Source organism: Ictalurus furcatus, chromosome 5, assembly GCF_023375685.1.
Source record: "Ictalurus furcatus strain D&B chromosome 5, Billie_1.0, whole genome shotgun sequence".
NCBI classification, from domain to species: domain Eukaryota; kingdom Metazoa; phylum Chordata; class Actinopteri; order Siluriformes; family Ictaluridae; genus Ictalurus; species Ictalurus furcatus.
Window position 1 is genome coordinate 19,585,897 of NC_071259.1, and position 12,668 is coordinate 19,598,564.

At 37.9% G+C, this 12,668-nt stretch overlaps 1 protein-coding gene across 2 annotated transcripts; it reads right to left on the reverse strand.

The window, feature by feature from the left end:
* Positions 1 to 2,490: 2,490 nt before the first annotated feature.
* Positions 2,491 to 12,196, reverse strand: porcnl (porcupine O-acyltransferase like). Of its 2 annotated transcripts, XM_053625068.1 has the most exons (13): positions 11,882 to 12,196; positions 8,830 to 8,971; positions 7,786 to 7,978; positions 7,592 to 7,635; positions 7,286 to 7,467; positions 7,045 to 7,175; positions 6,830 to 6,955; positions 6,160 to 6,260; positions 5,920 to 5,996; positions 4,296 to 4,359; positions 4,118 to 4,203; positions 3,058 to 3,159; positions 2,491 to 2,851 (listed from the first exon to the last, which is right to left on the reverse strand). In XM_053625068.1, exons 2-13 carry the CDS (start codon positions 8,963 to 8,965, stop codon positions 2,753 to 2,755), a joined length of 1,341 nt encoding a protein of 446 aa, XP_053481043.1. In that variant the 5' UTR covers positions 8,966 to 8,971; positions 11,882 to 12,196; the 3' UTR covers positions 2,491 to 2,752. The 2 variants fall into 2 exon arrangements, with proteins under 2 accessions (XP_053481043.1, XP_053481044.1); XM_053625069.1 differs by lacking the exon at positions 11,882 to 12,196 and having other exon boundaries at positions 8,130 to 8,922.
* Positions 12,197 to 12,668: the final 472 nt, after the last annotated feature.

The following is a 12,668-nucleotide window of genomic DNA, read 5'->3' on the forward strand; positions in this document are numbered from 1 at the left end:
GGATATCTGCTATAAGTTCATATGGTATTGTTCTTGTACTGTATTAACAAGACCACTTTAAATAATGTTCTAGCAGTTTCTTTGACTGAAAATGCAGCATGTAGAAGCTGACAGAGAATTTACTTTCACTTACTAAAATGAGCAAATTGAAAATAGGGAAAATCTGTATTTCTATCTTGTTCAGCTCTGTATTTGTTTCCAAACCTTCGTGTTGTTCCCTTTGCCCAAATCTTTCCAACACGCTGGTTGGTTTATAAAGCAGCAGGCTCAAAAATGTGAGGTTAAACTATGGAAGAGGACAGGTGATGTCGAAGAAATTGTTTTTTCTGTCATGGCCACAAGACATTCCTGTGGCCACAACATAAAATAAATATTACTAATACAATTCCTCTTCTAAATGGTAGATGTTTCAATTTCAATAACGTCCTATATGACTATAAAAATCAATAACATCTATAGTCGTTGTGTGTAAAATTTCACCACCTAAATTAAAATTCATTCATATAGAGTAACCGCTTTAACCTGGTCAAGGAGGCATTGAATCAAGAGCCTGTCCTGGGGACACAAAGCAGGAATACACCCTGAATGATATACCAGTCGATCGCAGGGCATCATGCATACATACAATCTTAGGCAATCCATCTACAGGCATAGTTTTGGGAGGTGGGAAGAAACCGGAGATTCTGGTGGAAACTCAGGTGGACAAGGGGAGAACATGTAAAACTTTACACAGTCTAATGTCTCATTATGGACCTGTTTGATAGTTTTGGTCCCCAAATCACTCCTCCTGGGAACCCAATCGTTCTATTGTACACAGAAAAAGAATCAAGTGCTACACAGTTGATGTGGTCGTCTGAGAGCATACATCTGTCAATTTTTATTTAATATTTTTGGTTTTAGCTTAGACCTGGCTGTATAACTCAAGATAGTAATTCGTTTCGACGGTTTTGCTGTACTGAATAATAAAATACTAGCAATACTATGGAAAACTCAGGCCCTTACCTATTATGTCACGGCTATGAAATGTTGACCTTTTAATCTAAACAATAGTTTATATACAGCAAATATAATAGAACATCTACACCAAGAAAATTAAAATGATAAACAGATGTTAATTATGAAATACTTAAGTGAAGTGAAAAGGGACAGGACAAGGAAAATATAGGTCAGCAAGGCTACCTTCCTGGCAGAAAACCCAGCAGACTTCTTAACAATCTTAACAAAATACTCATAGAATCCACTAGGAGTTCTGTCCTACCCATTTGGAGTTATGTCCCTCCTATTAGACGTCAAGATCCTCCTGTTTGGAGTTATGTCCCTCCCATTAGGAGTCAGGATCCTCCTGTTTGTAGTTATGTCCCTCCCATTTGGAGTCAGGATCCTCCTGTTTGGAGTTATGTCCCTCCCATTAGGAGTCAGGATCCTCCTGTTTGGAGTTATGTCCCTCCCATTTGGAGTCAGGATCCTCCTGTTTGGAATTATGTCCCTCTCATTTGGAAGTTCAGTAATACCTTTCTCTTTTGCATAACTGTAAAATTGCATATTGGTTCTACATAAAAAATCAAAAAGTAAAAAGTACTATTAATCCAAGCCCTACTAAATACATAAACGTTTCTGCTCATAACTCAGCTGAAGCTAAGATGAAGAAGATCTGTCACTGTGTCACTGTATGGGAGTTGTTCTGAGTTATTTTATGAAGAAAAACTGCTACAATGTATGAGTGTGATATTGGTTTTTATAGAACAGTTCTATAAACAAGAAATAAATCTTGTCACAGACGTTTCACAAAATTTCCAAATAAGAAGAGTGTTGCATGTTGTCATAGAACACATTTCATTTCAAGCTTGAAATGAGCTCTGAGAACTCTGAGCAGGCCACTTGAGTTCTCCCACTCCAACCTTGGCAAACCATGTTTTCATGGACCTTTGTGAATAATGGCATTGTCATGATGGAACAAATTTGGGTCCCATAGATCCAATAAAAAAAAAATAATGCTACAGCATACAATGACATTCTATACAATTGTGCGCTTCCAACATTGTGGCAACAGTTTAGGGCAGAACCACACACAGATCTGATGATCAGGTGTTCACATACTTTTGGCCATATAGTCTAGCTTAACTTGCAAATATATAATTTGTTGCAGAATTTAACCTACATTGTTTGTTGGTTTGAAAGACAGGATGCGCCCAAGTTTTTCTTCCCTTCTGCACTCTAGGAAATATTTGCTGGGGCAAAATCTCTCCCACCTTATATACAACCTCATAAGTTGTATATAAGCAAACTTTTGCATATACAAAGTTTCACAGGATTTATTAATGCACATTTGCACATGTTCACACAGCTAAAAGTGGCATGTGATCCTATTATCTATGGTGTTCCTCCATGTACATATTATCACCCGTTTGAGCACTGGGCTTCATGAGTCCTTCAATACACAGCATTACCAAGCCAAAGCTGCAAAATCAAGCACATCAAGGAACCACCAGGTGAACCATCATGTTTTATTAGAAAAGAATAAATATCTTTACACTACTGTAAGCTATTTCTGGTCAAATATCAAATGTTGTATCAAAAACTAGGACATTTTAATTATGTCTCATGCCTAAAATATAAAATTTTACAGTATCAGAATAAAGCATGAAAGCAAGATGAATGGGCAAATTTCATGGTCACTCAACAGGAGTGGAAAAGCAAAGAAAAGTTTCAGGCTGCCGAGACACGACAATGTTTCACGTTTTCATATGTCGCTTTAAATGAGCCAATAGAAGACCCAGCAACCTAGCATCACCCAGTGGCTGGCCCAGTTTAGTTCTGACCATGTCTGAATAGTGTGACTAGCCAAGTATCCCTAAAAGACAAAAGAATAAAAAGGTCAGTCCTTTTACACAAAGTAGGATCAATTATTTACAGAATTTTTCCCTCAATCGGTTGGTAGCGATGTATCATTCTTCCTTAATTACTACTATGCAGTGCACATTGATCATAATTAAATTCACAATACTTTTGTGTAAAGTTATTATAAAGAAGACAATAAAGAAAACGATCAGGTGGAACCTTTTCATCCTCAGCATCCAGATCAAAGAGTGAGCCCAGATATGTCAGGTGAAATATGGACAATGCACTGAAGAAAAGATTAATCCCATACACCCACACATTCTAGAAAAAAGCACAACACACAGAGCTAAAATGAAATGAGGCGGTGGTTGTTATTTTATTTTTTTAAAGGAAGGCAATAATCACAATCACTTGAAAAACGTGTACTTAAAGCAAAAGTCTTCACATTTTCAAATAAGAGAGCATTAAATAGCAAATAACGCAACAAATATAACGCAAGTTTTCAAAAATCTGTTTAGGAAACACCTTCTAAAAACACCCCAATAAAATCACTTAACTGAAATGATTTGCTGCATTTCTTAATATTAACAAACAATACAATTTTATGTTAACATATGTTAATACATCATGTTATACACTGCATTAACTGATATTTTTCGACAATTAACCAAATTAGTCAAACAATGCCAATCCACCCATGAGTGAAAGTAAGTATACAGTGATCAATATTAATGAATTTAGTATTTATTGTTATACCTTTAAAAGTAAAGTATTTATGTAATTATCTATATTAATGTTTGATTGGATAAAAAAATTAATTGTTATCTAAATGCATCATGACACATAATTGGACCTTAAAAGCTTTACTCTAAAAGCTAATTAAAAAGGTACACAGGTAAATGATCACTTAGTAAAGGTACAAAAGAATAACTCGTTGATACCCCATTTATGGCACCAGCCAAGCGACAAGGAAAAGTATGTTTATTTCAGAGGTTTTATGCAGTCATACCCTATTCTTAATCCATACTCACTGCACCACTCGCAATCATCAACATTCTTTATTTTGATTTTTTTATTTATTTCTTTTTACCATTATTTTTATTATTTATTTATTTATTTATTATTATTTTTATTATTTATTTATTTCATTTTTGTAGCTATTGATATTTTTTATTAAGTATGTACGAATGTATGAATGTATGTTCTAATCTGTACACAAAACCCTTCAGTAAAAATATTGAAAAAAAAAACCATTCAGCGTGTCAAAACATCACTTTACCGTTTTGTTCTGATGCTTGCAGTCATTTAGACAGCGCTTTGACAGTATGCAGGCACTGAAAATGGCTGCTAGTCTCTTTCGAAGAACTGAAAGGAGGACAGAAAGTAGCAGTCACGTTGGTGTATGCAGCATACTCAGCATTAGATTTGCATGAGAAGGAATAAAGTAGGTGTTTTACCATGCTCCACGTAAGTGATAAATCCCAGAGACAAGAGCACTGCTCCTAGATGGAAGCTGAGGCCCTGAAGAGTAATAAAGCAGGGTTATGATTATGGTATTTAAGCATTTGCAAATTCTGAAAATTCACCACTAGGAGTCTCTAGCTGCACAGCTGTGAAGCCTAACTATGCGTCAGACACTGAAACAGTAAGTCACGACTCTTCACGAATCCTCTCTTACATGTCATGTCATCATCACTGGTTTCTTATGTATTAAGAGACTGAAACCACCCAGCTACACATACACACACCACAATGTCATTTATCAGTTACATGAACTACGGGCTAAACAGGCACTCTGCTCCAACTTCCCTGTTGCCATAGAATGTAACTAAATACAATTAGCAGTGACATCTGGTGGAGATATTAAAAATATATAGAATCAATACCGACAATGACTATTAAGAAAACTATTAAGGTTGACCAATACATTATATCCAGAGTTCTCATTGATGATAATAACAAAAATACTATTTAAAAATACACAAAACACTGAGCTCATGGTCCTGTCTTCTGTCCTTTTGTGTAATTTGTACTCTGATTGGACAATGTGTACATCTATCACTTTTAGTTTCTCCTCCAAACACATTTTACGGGGAAAAATGAGGATAGTTAGTTACAGTTACATAGCACTTTTCTAGACAATCAACACACTTTACATTGTATGTGGGGGATCTCCTCAAACACCACTAGTGTGTAGCATCCACCTGGATGATGTGATGGCAGCCATAGTGCACCAGAACACCTACCACACACCAGCTATTAGTGGAGAGGAGAGAGATGTAACCAATTCAGAGATGGAGATTATTAGGGGGACATGATAGATAAGGGTCAATGGGGGAATTTCGCCAGCACGCTGGGGTTATACCCCTATTCTTTTAGGAGAGTGCTGTTTTTACAGTGTAGTGTCCCCGTTGTTATTCTGGGGCACTAGGCCCTACACAGACCACAGGGTGAGTGCCCCCTACTGGTCCTAATACCACATCCAGCAGCAACCTTAGTCTTCCCAAAAGGTCTCCCATCCAGGTATTGGCCAGGCTGAACCCTACATAGCTGCAATGGGACACCAGGTGAGAACAGCAGGTTGATATAGATAAAGTAAATAACCCACCTCATTCATGTTCATTACACCTGTGACTGTGTCTGTAACATACCTACTGATGATATATTACAGAAAATTCACCAAAATGGGCTAGGAGATATTAGCCCATTGGAGCTCAGATCTAGGATGTGTGTTGACCTGTATAATCGCATGACACGACCATCACTGATTGGTGGCGTGAATCTACTGCAGTGGCCTCTTTACAGTTAGCCCCAAGCCTAGCTACATACCATTCTGAGTGTTTTCCTTATGACCGCTGGTGGTGCTGTTTCACTCGGTTTAAAAAAAAAAAAACTAAACAATCCTCTTTTAAACATTTGTTAACCGCAAATAAGAAAAGTGGATGCCAAAAACAAAACCTTGTATTGATTTTTGAAAGATGGGGGGCTTAGCTCCTCTAGGCCATCGATACAAGTCGCCGATACATCGCCCCTGACAATCAGTATGTTAATTATTCAAATAAGTACCAATTCCATACTCACATGTAGTAGAGCACTAGCAGTGTACGTCACCAAAATGGCAGGAAAAGTACCAAGTTTCAGTGTACTCTTGAAGACATCTGAGCAAATTAACATTAAATGGTCAATAAGTGAAAAGTCCTCTTTCTAAGGCATCATCAAGTGTGTCCACAACTCAGGGCAATGACATACATCCTACAGCTTTTGTAAAAAAAAAAAAAAAAACAACAAATCAATCAATCATGACCTTATTGGAGCACTTACATTTGTTCAGCCAACGAGACATAGGCAGGTTCCAAGAAGTGACTACTTCCACCATGGATCTAGGCAATTCAACATTGAGAGGCTTTGCCACTGTAATATCCCTACAAATACATATAATGACCATGAATATTGAGATTATTATTTTGATTATAATGATTATTTTGCTAGTAAAATCAGCTTTTCTGGCAAAAAAAAATAATAGCGACCAACACTGTGCTTGTGATTATTAATTGTGAAGTTAATAATTAATAATAAATTAACAATTAAAGTAAAAAAAAAAAGTAAAATCTTTAAAAAAAAATCTTTTTATTAGAAGTATTTTCCGGATAGTGCTGTTAACGACGTGGTAGTGTAAAAAATGACGTGGAATGCATTCAAGGAAAATCCACCCAGAACAACTTGCTTATCAATATTTATAACCAATGTGTGATCTTCAAGAGCGCAAACAGTTTATTTGATTATTAAATTCTGAACAAACCCATTTGGTTTAAACTTACTTCACTGACATGTTGGTCTATTTTCACTTTGGTCACGATTTCCTACATTACCCACAGCCATCTGACTACATGCCATACTTATAATTTCAGGCTCTAGTTTTCCTTTTATTGGCGTTAGATTCACTTGACGTTGTAAAAGGGTTGAAAGTGAGAAAGAAACTGTTTTCACTGACCATTTGAGGTTGTCTTTATGCTCAGAAAATCCTGCCCCAGCCATAACCATGGTTGTTTCACTCAGATAGCTAACAAAGTAGTTACTGAAGTGGAAGGACACAGCATTCTCATAGGCATGAAGCCATCTAATGACAAAAACAATATTTCTTTCAACAGCTGTTCTTTAATATTTTCTGTCGGTGCGTTGTACTTTCACAACAACACAAGAACTGACCTATGAGGTAGCCCATCGACATATATGGGAATGAAGTAAGGGAAGAGATATGGAGCGATGCAGGTGGAGATGACGAGGCAAACCTGACTCTTCATAAAGCTTAGAACGATTTTTGCAAACCAGGCAACAGTCTGCAAAGAAAGGATTTAAAAACCACATTACTGCCAATATCCAAAATCTTCACCCTTTACAATATTAGCACAACACTTATGCAATAGTAAGTAACTGAGGAAGGGATTACCATTTTACGGCCATCCACAGCATCTCTGTAGCTGCTGAAGCTAATCCATGGGCCAAAGATGACTGTTCCTACAAAGCATATGTAGCCAAGGAAGTCCAGCATTGTAGGAAAGGAGGACACCACCCCTCTGTCAAGGTCAAAAGCCAGAGAAATGGCCTTCATGGCCACCACCATCTGAGAGCCTGGATTCATACAGCATAGAGTATTATAGGAGAAAATATTTAAGGGGTCCCTTTTTTCATAGACCAGGCAAATTATATGAATTGATTTAACTATAGTGTGCCAACAGATGCATGTATTACCAACCTCTCATCTTATGCCAAGTTTCTGCATCTATCATATGCAGCTCTCTATGAGGGAGAGAAAAAAGTCATTACATTTCAACAAAATAATATTATTTAGTAGATGATGTCAAGGCATTGTGAGAAATTAGTATAAACAACACTCTTGGCCATTCTAAATAATGAATAAAGCTCCAACAAAGTCTACTTAGCACATACCCCATGAGCATGTAGATGAGGATAGCCAAGGAAAGAAAAACTCCTCGGTTGCTGGAGCTTCGGCAGAGGAAGAGGATGAGGTAGCAGACGAGGCTGAGTGTGATCACCCATATCATGTTTAGCTCAAAGAACACATACAGCACATAAAGGCCCCCTGCCAATGAACTCAGATGCTTTACATGAACTGAAAAACCTGCAGAAAAATACAATTAGAGTCGAGTGCACACTCATACAAATTAATAATCCACCTCTCAACACACCTGCAAGAAAATGCATACAAAAAAAAACAAACACATTTGTAAGTGCTCCTGAGGTTTTGTGAATTTACATATAAGGAGACTCACCTCAATGTACACCTCAACTGATAGACTTCAAACGTTACAACTGGCATGAGTTACTGCAACCTTATATGGATCAAAACTTTAAATCGTTGTCAAGTTTAAATAGCTTCTTTATTTCAATTACACGCAGGAAATTAATAGACATTTTGTGAAATTCAGCCATTTTATATTAAATGACCTGGAAGAAATCGATGGAAAATAAATCCATAAATGAACTAGATATTCAATTAAGACCACCACAGAGTTAGTGTGTGCCTGTGGTGGCCAATGAGCTGCAATGGCCGAGTTGCATTATCAGAAAGGTTTAGTGCTTAGACGCTTAGGGAGTGCTCATTTAATCATTTGTCATTTTTTTATGGGGGTTTGTGGGCATCACTAAATGCAAATCAGTTGTGCCATAAACACACTTAGTAATTTACAGGCCACTGGCATTTATTCACATATGATGTAACCAAAACGTTTGTATTTTAAAGCAAGAAAAAAATCAAACCAGAATAGTCAGTCTGTTCAAATCCATACGGCGCTGATGGAAAAGTGGTTCATTTTCTGATCTAGTAATTAGAAGATTATGAGTTTGAGGATTGCCAGAAAACCACCGTTATGCCCCTGAGCAAGGTTGTTAACCCTTAATTGCTCACTTTGGGTAAAAGTGTCTCCAAAATAGTATAAATAGAAATAAAGAGTAAATGCAAATGTAACTCACCCAGTCTGCAGATAATGCGGCAGAGGCAGCAGACAAGCAGCAGCTGCCACACCTGTTCCAGGCCTTGCCAAGCAGTAGGCACAACACAACCTTCAGCAAGAAACCACAAGAACTCCTGCCTGCCAAATGACTCCATGGCAACCTGCAGAGAATTTTGTTACACACACACACACACACACACACACAGAAAGGAAAAAGGTGCAGAGCAGCCTGCTTTCAGTGGTCTTTACCAGTTCAGTACCTAATATGTGCAATTTTCACATGAGCCAAATACGCCCCATCTTATAAAATATGCATGCCAGGCCAGGCCAGTCTTATGGTAACATCAGCAAGGAAACATACATTGCTTTTCTTCATGTTTTTCGGTTTGTATTTATGTTTTATATGCCCATTCTTTGCATATCTGTCCTAAACCTTTTATCTGTATTCAAGCCTGCCTCAATATCTACAGATGGATGACAAATTAAAAGCATCTTAAGATGTTGGGCCAAAACAAATCACCATAACAGCATCAATGCACATTTTCATATATTCTACAAGTCTCTCTAACTGTACTTGGGGCATAAACACCATTCTTAAAAAAACAATTTGTCAGTTGATGGTTTCATAACAGTGGTGGAGAGCGCTGTCTGACATGTCAATTCAAGGGGACAAGTGCACTCAAACCACTGCCTGCAAAATGCCTCCCACACTATAACAGAGACACTGGTTTGTACTGTTCATGGGTCATATTGCTTTTGAGCAGCTGAGACAGATTGTGTTGTTTGAAATTACCAGTGCTGAATACATCTATGTTTTTGGGGAAAAGTAAAAACAAACAAAACCACTTCTCATGCTTGGGGATGCTTCCATGCTTCTATCAGCAGGGGTAAGATAAAGTAGACTGAATTCATGTATTATCTTTATTTGATAAGCTGATGACAGTTGACATTTCACCATATTTTGTAATCTATTCAAAATAAAAAAATATTCCCTTGAGAAGCAAGCATATAAAGCATATAAAATGTCATGTTGTAAGAAGAACATTTCAGTAAGGTTCCATTCATCAATCCATCCATTTTCTACTTATCTTACACAGGGTCGTGGGTGAGCCTTTCCCAGAGGACTTAGGGGACAAGGTGGGGGATACACTGAAAGAGGTGCCAACCCATCACAGGGCACAACTGCACACATCCTCAAACAGACAATCAGCCTTCAGCGCATGCATGTCGTTGGACTGGGAGAGGAAACCAGAGTACCCAGTGGAAACCCCTGAAACATGGGGAGAATATGCAAGCTCCGGGCAGAGGATCAGGTCAAGTTCAGGGAATCGAACCCTCAACCCTGGAGGGGCGAGCCAAACGTGCTAACCACTAAGCCACCGTGCCCTCCTATGTTGTGTTCTGAAAAGAACACATTGGTTAATTTTTCATCATCTGGATATGGGCACTATTTTAAGCCAACCCTTCATCCACAAACATGAGGTTGTCTCAATGATCAGATATCTTAAATATACTAAAACTTTATATGTACGCTTAATGGATAAGGCAGTTGTAGTTTCCTAATGTTCTTTAAGCTGGACATCTGCTACTGAGCAGAAGGTTGCAGATTCAAATCTCAGGACTGGTGTCTCTCGCAGATTCTCTATGGGGTTCAGATCAGGCGAGTTGGATGGCCAATCAAGCACAGTAATACCATGGTCAGCAAACCAGTTACTAGTAGTTTTGGCACTGTGGGCAGGTGCCAAGTCCTGCTTGAAAAGGAAATCAGCATCTCCATAAAGCTTTTCAGCAGATTGAAGAATGAAGTGCTCTAAAATCTCCTGGTAGATGCTGCATTGACTCTCGACTTGAGAAAAACACAGGGGACCAACACCAGCAGATGACATGGCACCCCAACTCATCACTGACTGCGGAAAATTCACACTGGACTTCAAGCAACTTGGATTCCATGACTCTTCCTCCAGACTCTGGGACCTCGATTTCCAAATGAAATGCAAAACTGACTTTCATCATCCCCATGATTGTGGTTGTGTATATTGAACGAGACTGAGAGATTAAAGGCTCAGGAAAGCTTTGTAGGTGTTTTGAGTTAATTAGCTGATTAGAACTCTTCTCAGGGTGACATTTCTGTATTATATATTCTTTATTCGAATATTCTGAGATATTTGAAATATTCCACTTTAAGTGAAATGAATCTAGAATATCTGAAAGTTCCACTTTTTGAATTAAATTATGGAGAAAACAAAACCTTTTCCATGATATATATATATATTTTTAGATACACCTGCAAGACACAAAACGTTTTATATCCCATTAATGGCAGATTTATTTATTTATTTTACAGTTAGATTAAACTGGCATTATTTACACTTGTTTTTGATGTACTGAGGTTTAGATTATGAGGCTTATATTTAGAGTTCCTATTAAAACACAGTAATGTGATTGGTGTCCCCAAGCTCTTCCTTGTGGCTCATTAAAATCTTTAGGTAATGAAAACCATTAGGCCATTTTTATTAGGTGTTCATCCACAAACATGACACTGTCTCAATGATCAGATATCTTAAAATTACTAATCAAACTTCATATGTACAATTAATGGATAAAGCAGTTGTGGTTTCCTAATGTTCTTTAAGCTGGGCATCTGCTACAGATGGTTGCGGGTTCAAATCTCAGGACTGCTTGATAGTTGCTGTTGCAGCCTTGAGCAAGGCCTTTAAACCTGGATTCTGTACATCACTTTAGTGTCAGACTAAATAAAATAAACAGGGTCACGTGTCGGTCAGATAAGCTAAGCGTACTTTATTGACCGATTTAAAGAAGTTGCTTCAGTTTGGAGTAACATGGACGCCTAGTTTCTGTTAAGGAATGTCCCTGTTATCTCTGCCTGTTACTTTTATTCCCTTCAACTTCCAGTGTGAAAAAGTGTCATGTGTGGTGTCCGTTTATGCTTTAACAAAGTGGAAAAACTAAAAAAATATAAAAATTCAGCTAATAAACGTTTAAATAGCAGCACAAAGACTAGAGAGGACATGTTCAAGGAGCGGTGTATTCATTTCAGCCGCTTCTCTTACCACACTTCAGCGACAGTCCTGCAAGGAAGTCAAACCCGGAAGTGAAGTTAGGGAAATACGCCAGGATTCAGAACACGTTATCCAACCAGTCCGGATATCTTTCCCGCACCGGGGGCACAACTGTACACATCTGTAAGATTTACAGAGGTAAGAATAAAGTGTAGCACGCAGTTGAACATGGTGAATTTCAACCGAACTTGATTCCACGTCGCGGCGGAGCAGCCAATGGTTGTGTGAGTGCCTTCCAGTCTGAACAGCAGAGCTCATGTTACACAAGTCTCCTCCTGCCCAAGGAGAAATACAGCACATCACCCACAATTACTTTTTCCTTGCATACTTTTATTGCGCTACATCGTCTTTAAAAAGACACGTCAAAGGAATGTATTCGAGGGTAAATCCCCTTTTAGTGATATTCTTCTTCTTTTTTTTTTTTTAATGATGTGCAACCTCCAATATGCACCCTTCTCAATCCACCTATGAAGCAGAGAAAACATAGGTGAAAGAAGGGGAAACCAACAACAATATACATAACAACAGTAATAGTAATAATGAAAATCATCATCATCATCATCTTCATCATAATGAACACAGTATAGTCCCTTCCCAACCCAATAGCATCTACACATCAAGACAGGTTGGCAGACAAACAGACAGACTGAAAAAAAACAACAACAAAAAAACAATAGAAACCCTCATAGAATTTGTATTGATTTTAATGGTTATAATGGGAATTGTATTAGTTTTAATGGAAACTGTAATGGTCCCTGTGGGTCTCTACTAGGGATGG

Bases quoted from the DNA above. Each gene is read 5' to 3' on its own strand.
- porcnl (XM_053625068.1), bottom strand. From the start codon at position 8,965: ATGGAGTCATTTGGCAGGCAGGAGTTCTTGTGGTTTCTTGCTGAAGGT. The intron at 7,468-7,591 runs GTTGGTAATACA...GTATGAATCCAG, and splicing joins AACTTGGCATAAGATGAGAG to GCTCTCAGATGGTGGTGGCC. The intron at 3,160-4,117 runs GTAAAGTGATGT...GCTTTTTTCTAG, and splicing joins GCAAGCATCAGAACAAAACG to AATGTGTGGGTGTATGGGAT.